This window comes from Capra hircus, chromosome 18 (assembly GCF_001704415.2).
Source record: "Capra hircus breed San Clemente chromosome 18, ASM170441v1, whole genome shotgun sequence".
Classification (NCBI taxonomy): domain Eukaryota; kingdom Metazoa; phylum Chordata; class Mammalia; order Artiodactyla; family Bovidae; genus Capra; species Capra hircus.
In genome coordinates, this window is record NC_030825.1 from 36,261,925 (window position 1) to 36,280,295 (window position 18,371).

At 53.4% G+C, this 18,371-nt stretch overlaps 3 protein-coding genes across 9 annotated transcripts in view; 1 reads left to right on the plus strand and 2 right to left on the minus strand.

Moving 5' to 3' along the window:
• LRRC36 (leucine rich repeat containing 36) overlaps positions 1-1,849 on the plus strand; it is a 42,619-nt gene extending 40,770 nt beyond the window's left edge. The window contains exon 11 of the mRNA XM_018062145.1: positions 1,513-1,849. Coding sequence (XP_017917634.1) covers positions 1,513-1,738 — 226 coding nt within the window. The 3' untranslated portion in view covers positions 1,739-1,849. The remainder of the gene's footprint in view (positions 1-1,512) is intronic.
• Positions 5,878-9,619, minus strand: TPPP3 (tubulin polymerization promoting protein family member 3). Of its 2 annotated transcripts, none has more exons than XM_005692139.3 (4): positions 9,412-9,619; positions 6,825-7,018; positions 6,559-6,712; positions 5,878-6,433 (listed from the first exon to the last, which is right to left on the minus strand). In XM_005692139.3, the coding sequence occupies exons 2-4, from the start codon at positions 7,010-7,012 to the stop codon at positions 6,245-6,247; spliced, it is 531 nt and encodes a 176-aa protein (XP_005692196.1). In that variant the 5' UTR covers positions 7,013-7,018; positions 9,412-9,619; the 3' UTR covers positions 5,878-6,244. The 2 variants fall into 2 exon arrangements, with proteins under 2 accessions (XP_005692196.1, XP_005692195.1); XM_005692138.3 differs by having other exon boundaries at positions 9,422-9,569.
• ZDHHC1 (zinc finger DHHC-type containing 1) overlaps positions 10,436-18,371 on the minus strand; it is a 32,513-nt gene continuing 24,577 nt past the window's right edge. For 3 of the 6 annotated variants that reach the window (XM_018062147.1, XM_018062146.1, XM_013971243.2), the window contains 9 exons: positions 17,326-17,501; positions 15,584-15,685; positions 15,067-15,191; positions 14,815-14,973; positions 14,430-14,542; positions 11,549-11,631; positions 11,223-11,316; positions 11,008-11,086; positions 10,436-10,895 (listed from right to left, as the gene is read on the minus strand). In XM_018062147.1, coding sequence (XP_017917636.1) covers positions 10,630-10,895; positions 11,008-11,086; positions 11,223-11,316; positions 11,549-11,631; positions 14,430-14,542; positions 14,815-14,973; positions 15,067-15,191; positions 15,584-15,685; positions 17,326-17,501 — 1,197 coding nt within the window. In that variant the 3' untranslated portion in view covers positions 10,436-10,629. The other 3 variants (XM_013971244.2, XM_018062149.1, XM_018062150.1) reach the window with 3 other exon arrangements.

Here is an 18,371-nt window from a genome sequence, read left to right on the forward strand (position 1 = left end):
TGTGTGTGTGTGTGTGTGTGTGTGTGTGTGTGTGTGTGTGTGTGTGTGTTAGTGGCTTGGTCATGTCCGACTTGTTTCAACCTCAGGGACTGTAGCCCATCAGGCTCCTCTGTCCATGGAATTCTCCAGGCAAGAATACTGGAGTGGGGAGCTATTCACTTCTCCAGGGGATCTTCCCAACCTACCCACAGATTGAACCCGGGTCTTCCACATTGCAGGCAGATTCTTTACCATCTGACCACTATATAGGGGTATAGATATACACTCCATACCCCTATACTATAGGGGTATAGTATAGTGGTAGCCCATACAAGAGTATAGTGAATAGCATAAATTCATCTTTATCATACTTGGGTGTATACAGAATCACCTGAAAACTTGTTGAACTACAGAGTGCTGCCTCTCACCCCCAGAGTTTCTGATTCTGCAGATCTGGGCTGGGAATTGAGAATTTGCATTTCTAGTAAGTTTTCAGGTGATACTGTTGCTTCTGGCCTGGGGACCACACTTTGAGAACATTAAGGTTATCTCTTTAGTGATGTACAAATGGCTGTATTTTAGAATAACTTGAATTAATTCTTCTCTGTTTTGTTAAACCATCACTTCAATATATAGGTTCAATTTGTTTCATTTTGGTTTTGATTTATAGGGAATATTTTTATTATTTTGATTTAATCATGAGTACGGTTATATTAAACGTACATGGTCCCAAAGTCAGATCTATGAAATCAGATAAATTCAAACAAATTTAGCTTCCTTACCTGTCTCCTCTATCCTTTCCTTCCCTCCCACTAGCCTTCCATTGCAGGCGTGGGTATGTATTTGTATTCCCTCTATGATATAAAAAGAGGCAAAATGTTGCTTAACATTTTATCTTAGAAATCATTTCACAGTGATGTTTAGAGTAAGTTCTCACTCCTTTTTATATATACATAGGACTCCATGGTGTGTGTAATTAATCCTCTACTGATGGACATTTAGGTTCGTGGTATCTTGCTATTACAAATAGTGCTGCAGTGAATAGCATTGTGCATACATCTTTTTTGGCAGGGAAGGGAAGTCTCTGATAGATTCTAACATTACATGGTAATGCAGAGTCCAAGAATACATTTATGACTAGCACCATTAGTTTAATTGCTGAGGCAGTATAGATTAGAAGAAGTAGAAATTAAGATCTGTGAATAGGAATAGAAATTGCAGGCCTGGTCAGGGGCCAGTCTCCTGGTGTTTCTACTTATTTCATCATGAAAAGTGCTTTGGAAAGAATAGAACAGTCACTATGTAAAATGTGAATTGTGTTATTGCTGCAGTCAACCTGGAACATAATCAAACAGGACTGTAATAAAGAAACTGTTGTCCCACTTTTAAAATAACCCACTCATAAATCGGATAGTTCTTTCTATTTAAAGGTGTTACTTCATTTTACATTTATCTTTAGCAAACATTTCAGGTCTGAATGACATCTACTTTGCTTTTATGACTTCACCACTGTCTTTTTCCCCCGTGTCTTAGATCCCTGGTGGTAACTAATGAGTATCTGCTGCAGCAGCTGAATAAAGAGCAAAAAGGTTATTCTGGGAAAGCACTCCTGCCTCCTGAGAAGAGTCATCATTTGGGGAGATCATCACCCTTTGGGAAAAGCACGCTGTCTTCCTCCTCACCAGTAGCACATGATATGGGTCAGTATTTAATACAGACTGTTTCAGACTCTCTCCCAGAGCCTAGTCTATGGAGCTAACACTGTACAGCTTCTTTGCAGCTTGTCTCTCAGCCCCAGGGGGCTCTCAGTGTCATTACCACTAGTATGGTGGTATTTTCCCACAAGATTAAGAAAAAAATCTTAATTACACTGTATTGGTCTTTCTTTTTATTTCTCTTTTTTATCTCCTCCCATCAAGTCATTCTTTCCTTCTGCCCACATAAATAGTTGGCACTTAGTCCTAGGCATCACATCACATAGGAACACTTGGCTGAAAATGTCAAAAAGGAAAAAAACACTAGATATTTTTCCCAAGTGTCAGTTGAAACTGTGTAGTAGGAAGTTAGAAAAGAATATCCATGGCCAGGTATGTTTTGTGTTAGAAGAAATTTCAGAGAATCTCTATTGATCAGTTCATCAAATGTGTTTTGGGTTTCCTCCCATCATAGTTAAAGGTGACAAGGTCTTATGTCTTCCCTGGAGCAGTCAACAGTTTAGTTGTGTGATGGAGCTGAAAGCCTCCATTGGTACCAAACAGGCCTAAATAATAGCCTAGAGAGACCCTGGAAAGAGAGATTAGGTAATTCCTACTCTGGAGAATTGGAGAAGGTGTCAGTGAGGACTTGTTTGAGTGGAAGATGCAAAATGAGTATAATGGTACCAGGTACAACGGGGTGCAGAGCCTCCTAGGCCGAGGGTACAGGGTAGAAATGTCTGGGCCCCCAGGGATCACTGGGCAGGGAAAATGTAGGTCATGGTGCCATGAAGTATGTAACTAGGGGACCTTCCTAGCTTGGGGGGGAGGTATGATGTCAGGAATATGTCCCCTCAAGAAACGATCTTTCAACCAAAATCTGAAGAAGTGGAATGGAAGATTACCAGGCAAACATAGGATTGAAGACAGAGGCAGTGGGGAGAGCTGGAGAGAGAAATAGCATAAGTCAAGGCCATGGAATGGGAAGAAAGTCCAATCAGGGGACAGAAAGCCTGAGAAGAGATACGCACCATCTAGGTTGCATGGCTCCTTAAGGATTTTAGATTGGGAAGGCAGAGGGGTAGTAGATTTGTGTTTGAGAAGCTTTTTCTGTAGAAAGAGTGGATTGATGTCTGGCCATGTGGAGTGGGCTGGATCAGAGAGGAGCTAGAAAGATGAGAAAGAAGGCTGGCTCAGTCCAGACCAGAGGTACAGCCTCTGAAAGTTAGCTCTGAGCTCAGCATCCACTTTACACATGAATACCTGGTATTTCAGACTGAGGATCAATCTTTTCTTTAATCCTGATTGATTAGGCATCAATGGGAAAGGATAATGAAAGTGACTCTTGCGTTTCTGCTTCAGGGTTGCCCAAGTAGCTCATGTTGCTAGAGAGCTCTAGAGAGTGAAGGACTGTCAACCTAACATCATATTGTACTTCTCTTCATCTTCAGGATGTCAGAGAGAGAGGAAGGTGGAAAGATTAGACACTTATTTGCTCCCCTGACCCAGGTGCTGTGCAAGGAAGGAGAGCTATGCTGTAATGAGACATGAAAATCACAACTAAGATCACACATCTCTAGGTTAAAATCTACAGACCTCTTGACTTCATGTAAGTTTCCAAAAGGAGCATGTGCAGTGGAGCCATGTTTCTTTGTGTGGCATGGCTCTGAGGGAGCTAAGAGTGAGCTTGTTTTCTGTGGAAGTGTCAGTAAGGACAACCCCCCACCCTACTTTGCTGGTCCTGTCTTGACTCCACTGAGAGACTGCCAAAGAGCCTAAGTCTTGCCCAGGTAGTGTAGCCTTAGTCAATAGCCTTATAGCCCTATGTTGACCTATTCCATGGTCCCAACCCAGTGCACAGGCCAACTTACTGGACAGCCAATGAGGTTTAGGGGAGGTGGGGTCAGGGATAATGTGCTTCTTTCTACAACTCAGGCTCACTTCCTTCTCCTATCTGATAATGCCAACCTGGAACCTATTCAGAGTACCTCTGAGGAGAAGCAGAGCCTGACTAAGACTAAGTCACTTTCCACCCTATTTTCTATTATCACTGAAAATGGCCATTACTGCGCTAGGCCAGGCCCCTCTCTAGGGTTGCTGGTCATTCCTGCAGAAGTCAACTATGGTTCTGATTTTCCCTGTGTGGCCTTGGTCCAGGGGCAGCAGTAGATTGGTGGCATCAGGGAAGGGCCAAAGTGTTATTGCCCTATGGGGCTATGTGGGCTTAACATGAAGCAGGGGAAGTCCCCTGAAGCAAGTATCGAGTAGAAAATAAGTGGAGAAGAATTCCTCACCCTGGACCTGGGACTGTTGGAAGAAAGACAGAAACAAGGCTGACATGGAAAACAGGTCCTCAGGGAAGTTCTATGCCTAAAAGGAGAGGCAGGGCTCCCTGACAGGCTTCAACTTCCTACCAGCTATACATAGTGGGTTCTGACGGCTCCATCCCACAGATACTAACCTTTCTTCCTTGCCCAACTGGGTTTGCTAGCAAGGGTATCCAAACCTGTCCACCATGAGGAGCTGTGGGGAGTGGAGCAGTGATAACCAAAGGGCTGAAGTGGCATTGGTCAGTTGCTGCCAGAAACCAGATTCTATTAGACTAAAGGTTTTCTGGCTCTGGGTGGGCCTTGGTTTCTTTCAGGTGCCATAACCACTTTTCAAGAAGAGGGGACTTTACTCCTACAAGGTGGAATTTCAGAACTCAGCCAGTTCTCTTTCTGGGCTCCCCTAAGCCACACTGCCAATCATAGGAGGGGCCATCATGCTGCTCCCATACATACTTGACAGTCATCTCACCTGCAGCTTAATAACCTGGACCAGGCCAATTTGAAGGATTTGGATTTCAATCCTGTTAGGCTCATTTACTTAAACTTGCAATTTAAACCAATTCCCCAGGGCTGGAGGAAACATTCCTCTTACTACTTGCTGGTGGGAGAGGTAGAGCTCTCTGAAACTCTTCTCTAAGCAATGCAAGGTCAGCTGAGTCAGGAGATCCCACAGCTGTCAGCCATTAGGCAAGGCTCTGCTGTGATCAGGTGATGTCTCTGCTCTCTAATTTTCACTTAATCCCCAGAGTCTCTGTTTCAAGTTTCCCTACCCCTCTAAACTCCTGCTCCAAGTGACTTTGGGCTCAAGGGACTCGGGGGCCACCTGGGGCAGAAACATCCCAGAACAGCTCAAGGGATGAGGAAATAAATAGTTGTGCTGCTTTGCTTTGTTATCTGAGTCAGGAAAGAAAATATTTGTGCATGTGTGCTTTTTAAGCCTTTTCTAGCACCATTGCTAGAAATGGACAGTCCCTAAGTTCCATCCAGTCCACTTGTCAGCAGAAGGAAGAACAGTTTGCCCCAAAGCCTTAGACTAGGGAGTAACTCTGTCCAAACATTGAGAACGTAGAGGGGAGAAAAGGTTGATCTGGAAGCTCCCAGGATTACTCAGGATCAGAGAAAGACACCCCTTCCCACCCAGCCTGGGGTGGTGAACAGATGGGAGGGGATCAGCAAGAAGAGGCCCATTCATTGTTGGACACCCTGCTTGCCCGTCAAAGGCTGATGTTGTGTGCCAAGTTCTATCACTGGGCCTTCAGTGTCATTTTTGGAAATCAGTGTTGGGGCTTGCTGTGTTAGAGCCTGGCCAGGGAGACACAGGCGTGATTCTGGCCTCTGTATTGCAGAAGCTCCTTAACTCTTTGGGCCTGAGTTTCCTTCACTATAAAATTGGGTGTTGAGCTGTCTATTGTCTAAGGTTCTTTCTGGTCTTGCATTTTCTGAACTTCTGAGATGCAGCCCAAAGTGACTCGCCTTGGTGGCCCCCTGAAGTGGAGGCCTGTCAGCAAGCTTAGAGCTGAGGCCTGGCACTGGGCCCCAGCAGCGCTTAGCCCAGGCTGAGTTTGCTGTCTCATCCCTCCCCCTGCTGTGAAAGCAGAGAGGCCAAGACTGAGGCCCAAACTGCAGAAAAGGAGCCATGCTGCCAGATCTCTGGGTCAGGGCTGAGGTAAAAAGGCTTTTGATATCCCTCTGCAGCATCCACAGGCAGCCTGGCTTGGTGCTAATGGAAAGGGCCTGGTATATGTCTTTTTTTGGGCAGGGCTGCCAGTGGAAGAATCAGCAGAGTGTGACAGACATGGAGGGGGTTGATGACACTGAGAAGTCATCAGGATGTGAATGTCATTACCCTTGTTGTCATATACCTGAACAGTCCATATTGGTACAAAAGGTGTCTTTATTGAGGTCCAGGAAAGAATTAGGCACTTGGCCAGAGCAGCGGCTTAAATATGAGGCAAGCAGGCAGGGGGTTAGCCATGCCCAGGGCTAGGTTGGGGTGGTGAGGCTATAGGCACAGACTCTCCTCAGACAGAGAGGCTGAGGAGGAAAGAAAATGGGGAAGGGGACGCAGAGCAGTCTGGGTCAGAGGCCTGGTGGGCTGGCCCTGAAGGGCTGGGCAGGAAGCGCTGGGTGGCAGATCCAGCAAGGAGGGGACCGGGCTCTCTTGCTCCACGTGCCCCTTAGGCCAGGCCTGAGCCTCTGGCAGGGGCAGTCGCGCTGTGGGGGAGGGGGCCTTCCTAGGCCTCACTTCTTCACCTTGGCATCATAGGTACCTGCATTCTTGTAGGCACTCACGTAGCCACTGTCATCCAGGATGTCCTGCCGCCCAGCAATACCCTTGCCCTTGCCACTCTCATCAAAGCGTTCCTTGTGGGAGCCCGTGTACTTGCTGGTGTCAGTCAGCCGTTCGACAGCACCCCCTGTTTTTGCTTTCTGTTTGAACAGAGACCCCCCCAGGGGTACCTGGTTAGAGAGCCCAGCCCTTCCAACCCCAGCCAAGATTCCAATCCCCCCGCCCCGCCCCGTCAGTGGTCATTCAAGACCATCAGGGCACTTACAGTAACGCCTATGTTGGCTGGTTCCTTGCCTGCCACCAGCTGGCAGATGGCATCAAAGGCCTCCTCCTTGCTCTTCCCCTTAAATCGCTTGGGTGCCAGCTCTTCTAGGGCCTTCTTGAACTCCTCATAGTTGATGACCCGGGCAGACTTCACCCTGCCAGGTATGTGGACACCGTGACTTTGCCCTCTGCTCCACAATCTCCCTGGTTCCAGCCCCCCAATTCCCCTTCTGGGGACATCAGAAGCAGGAAATGCCTGGGGCTCACTTGACTTTGGAGAAGACGATGTCGACATCGGTCCCTGTCACAGCCTTTCCGTCAGCCACCTTGCAGTCCTTGCACAGCTTGGCCCAGTTCTTGCCATTCATCTCGTGCCCACTGGCCTTGGGGTCACCATGGATGGCAAACTTGCGGAAGCTTTCCTCCAGCCCAGCCACATCTGTGCTCGCTGCCATGCCACCCTGTAGGGACCCACCTTGGTCACCTCCCAGCCAAGTTCTTCCCCCTTCCACCAAGGCTCAGTGTATCACTGCCTCTAGCTCAAAACCTGCAAGGTTGAAGTTTCAGACACTCTGCCACACACTCTCAGAGCTGGAGATGGAGCTGCCTGAGGAAGGGGCCAGTATTCAGTGTCTGACTGAGCCCCAGAGCCATGAGGAAGAGCACTGAGAGGAAAGGTCCTGTCACTTAATGCCAGCCTTGGCTCAGAGTGGAGTTCAGAAGATGAAATCATGATCCTTGCACCAGGCTGGGAACAGAGTGGCACTGTCCAGAAAAGCTGTGAGGGCAGCAGCTGGGGCTATGGCTTTGTCTAGCCCTGGCACAAGGCCTGCTAGGGTGGAAGTGAGGGTGGCAGATCAGGCCCCCTCCTTGGGAGTTTTATGCCAAGCTGGATCAGACCCTGGCCAGGCTGCTGGTTGGGCAGGTATTTAGTGAGGACGGTGTCTCTGTCAGGGTCATGAGGACTCAGCCCAGGCTAAGATGGGAGCCAGGGCACAGGCAGGGGTGCATGCCCCAGGCAGGGGAGCAGCTGGCCCAGCTGTGACCTTGTTACTATTTGCTGTTAAACAAAAACATGAGGGAAGGGGGAACTTGGGGCTGGCCTGGCCACAGTTTGTGAAGCCTGGAGACAGTTGCTAAGGGAGGGTAGTGCTGCCTAGAGAATGTTGCTAAGGGCAGGATGGTGTCAGGGCAACTTAGGGAGAAGCTCCCAGTGCTGCTGGGCTGGGCTGGGCTGGAGAATGGGCTTGTGGGTGGGGCACACCAGCACTCCCAGCACCTGGGGCACAACCATGGCTTCCTGGCCCCTTGCCAGCCACTGGCGCTGTAACCTCCCGGTTTGTGGAGTTTAGGAGCAAGAGATTGTGGGGGGCTAGCCTGAGTTGGGGTTGCAGAGTTATGAGCCCTGGCCCTGTTATCTTCACATCTACCCTCTGCACTTAAGCACACTTCCCCCATGTCTATACCTTCACACCTTCAGCCCTCCGTGGAGGCCTCCTGGCCACACCCTGAGCACCACCACACTAGCCCACACTCCACAGCTGAGAGCACTCAGCCCTGGCCCTCCATGCCCTCAGCCTTATTCCCACTGACCACACCCTTAACCTGGTACTCAGACTTCCCTAACCACACCAGCCCTGCACTGAAGAATCCCCCACAGCCCTCACTGCAGTCCTCTGACCACATCCACAGCCCAGGGACTGGGGCCTGGACCACTCCATCAGCATTTAGCCCCCACACATACACTAATAGCCCTGTATTAAGGCCCCGCAATAATACCCTCAGCCGTGCACTGAAGGGTCTTCCCTGCACTTGCCCACAGCCCCCACTGCATTCCTGGACCACACCCTCAGCTCTGCACTGAAACTCCCTCCATGTAACACAGCCTGGTACAGAAGCCTCCCTGACCACACCCTCAATGCAGCCCATCTCTATCCGTACCCCCAGAAGCCCTGGAACTGGGTCTCCTGTCCACACACCCACAGCCCTTACTGAGACCCCTAACCAGAGCCTCACAACTCACCCTTTCTCCACACACCTGCAGCCCCTGACCACACCCTCTATAACCCCCTTGTCCACACACCCACAGGCTTGCGTTTCCAGGCTCCCAGGTACTATGCTGTGACACCCCTGTGTTGAGACTCCCATCTCCTCCACAATAGCCTCCTGACCACACCCTCAATTGTGTCCTCAGCAACTATCTTCCACCTCTCCCTTTTATACTAGAGCCTCCAGTGACCACAGCCTGAATCCCTGCCTGCCTAGCTCCCTTCCACTACCACTGGCCTTAACACTGAAAACCCTCTCCGGATCAGCCCACACACCCATCCCTAAGTTGTGGCTTTGGGGACTGAGAGCACCCGCAGCTCCTACATTGCAGCGACTCTGCAGGCCCAGGCTACCTTTGAAACAGCACTCCCCTTCCCTGTTCCTGCACTGCAATCTCCCACCAGGGACCTGGAGGAGACAGCACTTTGTTCACTAAGGCTAGTCTGAGGGAGTTTGAGTGCCAAGGGATGCTTGTCCCAGGGACGTTAGCATGACCCTGCACCCATGCTCGCTGCTGTCTGTGAGAAGATGGATTCTTGGTAATGGCAGGCTGATCAGGTGGCACCAAGTCACAGGCCCTAGTCCCAGGGGTCTGCAGGCTCCTCTGGGACACCTGGAGTCATCAATCAGCAAGCAGTTGGGGGTGGGGGTGGGGTGGAACACTTGGGCTCAGGGCAGGGCCGCTCAGCTGGTGTCCTCAGCTCAGGACCATCCCGGGTTGGGACCGCTCCCACGCCGCTGCCACCCCACCCCCTTCTTATCGTGCTGGATACTGACTAGAATGGCTGGCGCCGGGATTTCCTACCGTTTTCTACCTCGTGGTTGCTCCTACAGTGCGCGTTCGATGGACAGGACGCAAGAATGAACCGATGGTCGTAGAAGACTTAGGCGACTCCGCAGCTCTGCTCCCTGCCGGCTCTGGGGCGGGACTGCAGCCGGGGCGGTTCCGCTGTATTATCCCTTGTTTCTTGGTCTCCATAGAGACGTCGAGCCCCACCTTCGGGGCTGTCCCAGCTCTAGAGTGACCAAGGTCACACTGGCTCCACCTACCCGACCCCGCCTTCTCCCTGCTCCGCTGCGGGCGGAGCTGCTGCAACTGTCTCATCGCGCTGCTCCCCGGGCAGCTCTGTGGCGGGGAAAGCCAGACCTTTGTAGTTCTGGCGGTCCTCGGAAGACCCCCATCCTGGCCTCCGCCCGAAGTTCAAAGCTGGTCCCCAGCGTCAGGGGAGATCCAGCTTCCCAGAGCAGCAACCAAAAAGGCCTTTGGTGGGGGACTGGCGGGGAGGGCGGGGCGGGGGAGGGGAGACGTGCAGAGGAGTGAGGCGTCCCTTCCCTTAGTGACATGGGGTCTAGAGCTGGCTCAAGACCACAGCTCTCCAATGAGCGTGTAGCATCCCAGGTCACAACTTCGGGTCACTGGGGGCGGGAGGGGACAGTGAACGAATCCTGAGTGCTCCGGGATCTACACCGACGTTGGTCTTGCGGGCGGGGAAAAGCTCCTGGACCTCCTGGGTCCGCACCCTCATTTATTCTCACCCCACCCGGGTATCAGCCTCAGCATCTCTGCTTCCGCTGCTGCCTTCCTAACACAAATGCTGCTTTCCTCCTCTCTCCAAGTGCAAACCCTATCTTCAAGAAAAATAACCTCCGCTAGGGAGCTTCTAGGGCCTTTCCCAACCAGGAGCCTGGTATTTGAGTTTCTCCATATGACAATCTGGATGGCCACCCAATGTGGGGGACCCATCTCACCCTCTGCTCCTAGGCCAATAGGCAATGATGCGGCTCCAAGAGGGCCCGTGACCCCTGTCATTAAGAAAGTGTGTACCAAGTCCGCAAAAGCATAAAAAAGTTTATTGGAGTATCACAGCTGGTTGGGTGGGTATTGCTGAGTAGTGGAATGGGGAGTGGGGCCGATCCTGCCGGCCCTTAGGGGCCCCTAAAGTGCACTCTGTGCGGCGGGAATGGGGTTTTGCATAGAGAGTCGGTCCCGCCGCTCCTCCGCCATCCCTGCTTCTCCGCCCAGCTAAGCCAGATCAGCCTCCAGGCCGCCCCGCACGCGGGGCTCGCCGCTGCTCGGGCTCACGAAAACCGCGGGTGCAAGCGCCTGCAGCGCCAGCCGGGGCTCTCGGAGCCTACCCACCGGGGCGGCCAGAGCGGCGCTGCCTAGGCGCGTCTGAGCCACTGGGATCTCGTCCAAGGACTCGGCTGACGCCGAGTGATAGGCTCCTACAGGGCTGGCGTCCGCGGAATCCGACGATGAGCTGGAGCGACGACCGGGGGTCCGGGGCCCTATTGGGGTTGGAAGAGAACGTTAAGACTAGGAGCTGCTACTCACTAAGGGCCCTACCTTTCTCTCCCTTGGAGCTGCCCGAGCAGATTCCGGTCAGGAAGGAACGCTCACCCGGCAGCCTGGGCAACTGGGGCTCTCGGTCTAAGGTCCCAGAGGTCGGTACCTTATACATGCGCCGCTTCCTCTTTTTCTGCAGAGACAGGGGGAAGCCTGAATAATCCTTCCCCAGACCTTACCTCGCCAAAAGACGCGGAGGAATGGAGAGGGTAGAGGCTTGTTTCCCATCCCCTTCCACCTGGGCAGGAGCCCAGCACAGTGCCCCCTACCTGGGGTCGTATCCGGGGGGGCAGAGCGAGAGTCTCTGAGGAGGAGGGCGGTGGAGGCTCCACTTGGCCGCGGGTGGCAAGGAATCGGGAGGGACTGAAGGGGAAGTGCGAGGGTAAGTGCTGGATGCTGTTGTTCCTTCAAATACCACCCTGTTGGAGGTTCTAAAATAAGCCTCCCTTCCTAGCTGGAAGGAGGCATTGATCTGTCCAAGGCCACATTGGGCTGGACCAAGACCCATGCCTTGGCTTTGGCCTAACTCCTTTCTCCCACCTCATTGCCACACCAGTGGGAGATGTGAGGTGGCCCTTGCCCAAGTTGCACTCACTTGGCATTCACTGCGGCAGGCCTGGCCTGGCCAGGGGGCTCTGGGCGCACATGGCTGAAGGTCCGTATGTAGAGCTCCATCTCCTGGGGAAGGTGGAGGTGAGGGAGGCTGGGAAGCCAGGTATGGGTCCAGGGCCTCCTGGGTCCTTAGGCCCACTCTGTCTAGGACACACCCCCTTACTGTTCTCTCTGGGAAGTGTGGGCGAAGAGGTCTAGGGCTGTTCTCTAGGCTTCCCAGTTATGCTGGGAAAACCCCAATGCAGAATGAGGCTTAAAACACCTGTGTTTGTACCTTACCCCAACCCCATTGTTTTCCTCACTTCAGTCAAATTCCACCTCCTCCGGGAAGCCTCCAGCCTCATGGGTCCAATGTACCCCGTCTAGGGCTGTTCTGGCCAAGTGGGGGTGGGGCAAAGAGGGACTCAGAGAGGCCTCCTCTTGCTCCTGGCTCCTTCTAACTCTTCAATCTCTAAACCAACTTTTTTCCCTGGTTGGGAGACCCGGCACTTCACACACTCGCGTGTGCACCCGCGGCTGCAAGGCTACATGCAGAGATCCATGGCTCCCTGAGAGCTGAGTCCTCAGAGTACTAGACACAATCTCAGCTGCTGGAGGGAAGTGGGGGGATGAGTGGTCTCCCCAACTTCTGTTGGTAAAGGGAAGGCAGTAAGTGGTAGAAAAAACAGCGCCACGGTCCCACCTGGGACCAGGCTTATGGGTGAGTTCTCTGTCTTGTTTAGTTGCTGATCCTCGCAGTGACCGTTGGAGCAGCAGACCCAACGCCTGAAAGTGAGGCCGGAGGTAGCAGCAGTGGCCTGGGCTTGCACCCTGGCACGCAGCATGCGCCTCTGCCGCGCCGGAGAGGACTGCGGGTGAGGAAACAAAAGCCAGAAAAGAGGCCAGAGATGGGAACCTAGCGGAGGATGTGGGGCGGAGCCAGGATGGCGAGGCCCCGCCCCCATCGGGCTCGGGGCAGGGCACCGGACAGCTGTCGCTGGCTCCACAGTTGTTTCCAAGGAGACCCAGGCGTCCTGACTAATGCAGAGAAGACACTGTAACAGCAACGCCGTCTCTAAAACAAGCCTATGTTTGGGGGCAACGGCTCCAGAGTGGGGCCCCTCCCGCATTCCTGCTCAGGGTGGGGGTGGGGAGGCTGCCTGCAGGACAGCCCTAGCAGGTCTCGGGATGAGCCCAGCCAGTCACGGGTTGGCTACACAGATGCGGAGAAGGAGGCCCCAGGCAAGCCCTGTGTGCAACATGTGCTCAGGCTGGCCCTTTGGAGAGGACTGTGGGGGTGCCAGCCTGAGAAGGGGAGCCTTGGGAAAGAGGAAGGGGTCAAAGCCCAGTCACAAGGACTGGGACATCAAGGTAATCCTTCCCCCACACATTTCCTCTGCACCAGTGTGGACCTAGTACCCTCCAGGGCTCAGGAGAGAGGAGGCAAAGCCTACCCTGGTGCTCCTGGGGTCCAGAAGCGGAGGACTGAGGGCAGCAGTTGTAGAGGATCATCCCAGAAGCCTGACGGGTCACAATGAGACAGGAGCCAGGCCCTAGCCAGCTGGGGAGGTTTGAAGGTGCCACCAGGGTGTCCCCATTCAAACTCCCCTCCTCACAGCTGTCCCTACAATCCTCCCTGAGACCTTCAAAACATGCCCATTCCTGAGTGGTATAATACATGGTACCTCTTCACCTCAGCTCTCCACCCTGCTCCCTCTGCGAAGGTCTCCCTCAGGTCATTTTCAGATGATATTAAGTGCCCTGGCTGCTGGCACATCTAGCCTCGAAGCCTAAGCAGGCAGTAACGGCAGAGCCAAGGCCCTGAGCCTTTGAGTTTGGGGATCCCAAGGCCAGCCCAAATGGGCACTGTTGTGAAGCTTGAAGTCTCCTGCTTGCCTCTCTGAGCTCTCTCCTCTGCGAAGTGGGGTGATGCCCACTCCCAGGATGGCTGCCACTGTGCTTACAAGGGTTCAGGGCCCAGCACTAGGGCAGGTACACAGCAGTGTGGCAGGGGTTGGGGGGAGGTTTCTCCACTAACAGCCATCACTCCCCCAGGCCTTCCCAGACCTGGCAGCCTGGCCCATCCCATGGCAATGAGAAGAGGAGAGGTGGGGTCCCAAACCCTTCCTCAATCCACCCACTTGCCTGTGTTTGTGTCCAGTTGCCATGAGGACTTTGGATCCAGAACTCAGCCTTCCCAACAAGGCCTGCCTGGGCCCCCTGCCTTCCCAGTCCCTGGGGGCTCCAAGGACAGGCCCACCCCACCCCCAGCTGTTGACCTCAGGAAGCCAAGGGGCGTGGGAATGGGGATAGGCTGATTAGCAGCTGGGCTGGCCAGGCCCTGAGCCTGGGCTGGAGGATTCCTGCTTCAGAGTGTGGAGACCTTAACTCTTCCTAGACCCAGCTTTTAAAATCTTTCTTGGCCTCAATTTGTTCATCTGCAACATGGGGATAGTAGCATGACCTGCCTCATGGGCTGTTTCAAGATTTGAATGGGATAATGGGTATAAAGGCTCAGGGTCACAGGTGAAGAGATCTGATGACTCCATCTCGGTGACCCAGTCCTCGGTCCATCCCTCTCTCTTCTCCTTCAGCCCCACCCTGCCCACTTCCAGGCTCCCGCTTTCTGCACCCTCCAGCGTGTGCCTGGAGCCTTTCCCCTGGGGTCAGGGAAATGCAGGACTCCCTCTGGCTGTGCTCACACTTGAACAAGCAGGCACATGCTTAGTACACACTTGCCCTGCTGCCTCCAGCACCCCCTACCAGCTGCTATTCCAGGCCTGCTTCCCTTTGCCCTGTCTTATCATTGACTACTTGCTGCGTAGCCCACCACCCCTCCCACACCCCTTCTCCCACTCCCTCAGCATTCTGGGACACTTCTATACCTGAATGGGCCGCATCTTCGGGGGACATGACTCGAGCTCCCTGTGGGCCCCCTTTGCCTCCTGTGGTGGACGATGCTGCACAACGTACTCGTAGGTGGTGAGCTTGTGCCACACTGGGGGGTGAAGATAGGGCTCAGTGTAATGGAAAAGGAAGGTGAACCTGGGGTTCAGAAGGTGAGGAAGGGTACCCAGACGCAGGCTAAAACCCATTGTGTCCATATACACTAAGCCATAGAGTAAGACGAGTCACCATTAGAGAGCCAGCACCAGGAAGGGGCATAGTTTCAGGGCTCCACAGCCCAAACTGGGTAACTTCCTCCAGCCTAGGGACCCCATCCCCTGCAAGGCAGGTGTGGGTGTGTATGTGGGGCAGGGTGGCACTTACTGAGATAAATGTGGAAGCAGAGCAGGTGGCCGAGCAGGGCTGTGGAGAGCAGGCCCAGAAGGATGAGTAGGGCAGCCAGAGCCAGGATGGCAGGAGCCTGCGTCTCCACAGGGGCGGCAGGCAGGAACACGAACCACACATCTGTGTGATTCTTCAGGACTGCAAGGCACGAGCAGACTGTGCTCAGCCAGGGCTATGACAAGTGACCAGAACAGGCTAGGGGGTGGGGGTGGGCCTGGAACCCAGACTGACCTTCAAAGTGGCGGTTGGTACGCAGCCGCATGGGGTTGACAAAGAACTCCACAAAGACATAAGTGGCCACCAGTACGAGGAGCAGGACGCCCAGTAAGGCAGATGCCACACTGTGTAGAAAGAGCCTGGGCCCAGCCATGGGCAGCTGTCAGCACCCAGGTGCTCCAGCTGGGCAAGGGCCCAGAGCTCAGAAGGGCCAGTGGTTGGGAGGGGGAGCTGGGCCTCTGACCCCACCGCCCTAACTCCTCAGGAAGCCGAAGGCTTAGGGCAAAGGTGAAGATAGGCAGCCACCCCCAATAGGCTCTCCACCTTTCCCTGGGCCAAGAGGAGAAAGATTCCAAACCTACCCTCAGCCCTGTCAGGTGGAAGCCATGGAGAGCCTCACCCTCAGACCAGCGCACAGGTCCCCCAAGTACCTCCCATCCTCTCCTGGCCCCATATGAAGGTTCAAGGGCCCTGGTTCACACACTTCAACATGCATCCCCAGGTACCCCTGTGGTCCGGATCTGGGTCTCACCGGTAGTTCCTCTCGCCCACACAGTTGTTGAGCCATTTGCAGTGGTGGTCAAAGCCGCACACGCATTTGTTGCAGGCGCTGCAGTGCTTGGAACGAGCACTCCTGCGGTGGGAGGGGGCACAGAGCGATCGCGGGCTTACCCCACCCTTTGTTGACCATCCTGGCCTGGGGGTTGCCGGTTCTGTGCCTGGAGCGGGTCACTCACCCGCGCCTAAGCGCAGAGCAGAGCGCATCTACAGGGAGCGCGCGCGCCCTCTGGTGACGGGCACGGTGGGGCGAGACACCTAGAGGAGACAGCGCTTCTGAAGAGGTGGGGAGGCGCAGGCGGGAAGGGAGGTGTACCCAGGGGTGAGGAGTAGACAGCGTTATACTGTCCCCCTCTGGAACTATGCATATGGGTGATGGTGGTATGAAATGAAAATGGAGGTTCCTTTCCAAGCAAGGACCCCCTTTCTCCAGTCAGGAGACAATGCAGGTATGGGGCCAGGTAGCAGAAGAGAGCAAGGCTGCTGGACCCATTGCTTGCATTACTCTTCCTGATATCGCCATTTTTTTTTTTTTTTTTTTGAGTCTCTGTTTCTCTGCCAGACTGTGGGAATTTTCCTGGCATTCTTCCAGAAAACTCCAGTCTATCTGGGATAAACCAAAGGAGCCAAAGGGAGCAGGGCAGGCAGACATCTGGGTGAGCAGCAAGCAGTTCACCACAGGGGATGAGGGGAGGCCAAGTTAGGGATGCAAGTGACTCTCCCTGCCCCATGGAGGAAACAGGAAAGCCCAAAGGAGAGTGGAAAGATAAGTTTCAGTCCCCTTTCGCAGAACAGAATGGAGCCCTGGAACAGGCAACAACTGCCAGAGCATCCACTGAGGAACAGAACACTGACTGGCGTCTAGTGAAGGAAAGGATTGTCTGATGCCAAAGTCCTCAGCATCTTAACACCACTGGCTCTTTCTCTGTCCTATGGACAGAGCTCCTTCAACAAAATTCCTGGGTCTTAATATTAAAAGTTGGTGTGGGGTGGGGGGAGCTAGCCTTGAACCATACCCAATCCCAGATCCCCTTCTCAAGGCTGAGAGACTGGGATGCTTCAGGGAAGGGCCTAGGGAGGCAGTCTGGACCAGCCACAGCGTTTGGGCTCTGTACATTCTAACTCCTCAATGCGACCTGGAGTAAGTCACTTGGCTTCTCTGGGGCTCAGAGTTGTGCATAAACAAGGATAACAGTATATTGTCTCCAGCTCCAGGCAGGCTGGGTTGTGAATCCGACTCTGCTGCCCAAGAGCCATATGACCAACCTCAGCCTTTCAGAGCACTGGATTCTTCCTCTTCTGTGAAGTGAGAAAGATGTTACCCACCCTGTGGGGTGGTTGTTCATAAGCACTTAGCACATGATAAATACTTGGGTGTTAGCTTCTGTTAGTTCCCCTCCCTGCCCATACCTGGGGATGCTAGTGAGAGAAGAGGGTGGTTACTGGCAGAGTTAGTCATTAGCAATGTTTGTAGCAGTGCCAAATGTTTCCTACTTTAACTGATGGAAATGCTATTCCTCATCTTCTGCTTCCAGGCACCTTCTCCTTCACCCAGTTCTCTGTCACTCCACCAAGATTCTTGACTGTGAAATATGAGGGTTCTGAGGCTTCGGGACAACCGTGAAGGCTGGGCATGCCCCTGTCTGCCTTGAGCTCCCGCTGGCAGTTCCCCAGGCGCGCTCATCGGCCACACACACCCAGTCCACATGCACTCACACATCCACGTCGCACAAGTTGCAGTGTAGGTCTTCAATGACGTGTGCATGTTGGCTGCGGTTGAAGATGGGCAGAGGCCCTGCATAGCTCTTGTCCCGCACATTGGCATCTGCTGGATCGATGGAAACAGCAGTCAGGTGCACCACGAGGTGACCAGCAAAGATGGCGCCCATGCACTGGCCCAGCAGGTTAAAGACTCACCACACTGCTGGTTGAGAGCCCACCCCTGCTTCCTGTGGCCAAAGAACTGTTCTCTACCTGCATCCAATTCCCCAATGCAAAGACTCTGCCTGTGCTACCTCCTATCTCCAGTCCCCCAAGAGCCTCCTTGTCAGACATCTCTAGCATACCCATGCCCTAGATGGAAGAACAGAGGGGCTATCTGGTAATGGAGCTCACAAATCAGCACTGCTGCTGTTGAGGAGACCAACTACAGGGCCCTGGCCTCACTGCCCCAGACATGGTGCAGACCCTGGCTGGTCTTACCTCAGAATCTGACCTGGTTTCAGATTCTGAATGGTGAAATAAGACTAAAAGAGATCCTCCTCTAAGGTTGAAGGACCCGAAATATAAACTCTAAGCTCATTTATCTTGCTTCTGAGAAGGATGCAAACATCCCCTCCCAGAAGCCAGGCCAGCTGGAGAAACACTTGCAGACAGAGCCTCATAGACCCACTGCCTCCCTAGTCCAGAGTTCAGGTACTTGGAATCCTGGGGCTGAATGGGATGGCCTGACATGTTTAAGGGCTGGCCAGTGGGCACATGGCCAATTCCTGAAACACAGATCTTCCAGGATCTATCTGCTCAGCAACTGGACCAAAGGCTGGGCACAAGTATGCAGACAACTTACTGCAAAGTGAATGTGTAAAACTTTATAAATAGATTCCACCCAGTCAGCCATCCACCCTCCATCTAGTTATTCATCCATCCATCTGTCCTTTTGCTAGCCAGTCAGATATCTCTCCATCATTTATCCTCCATCCATCAGCTGTCCAACCTCCTTTTTTCTTCCTCCTCCCAGCAGCCAAATTTTCTTACACGTCTGC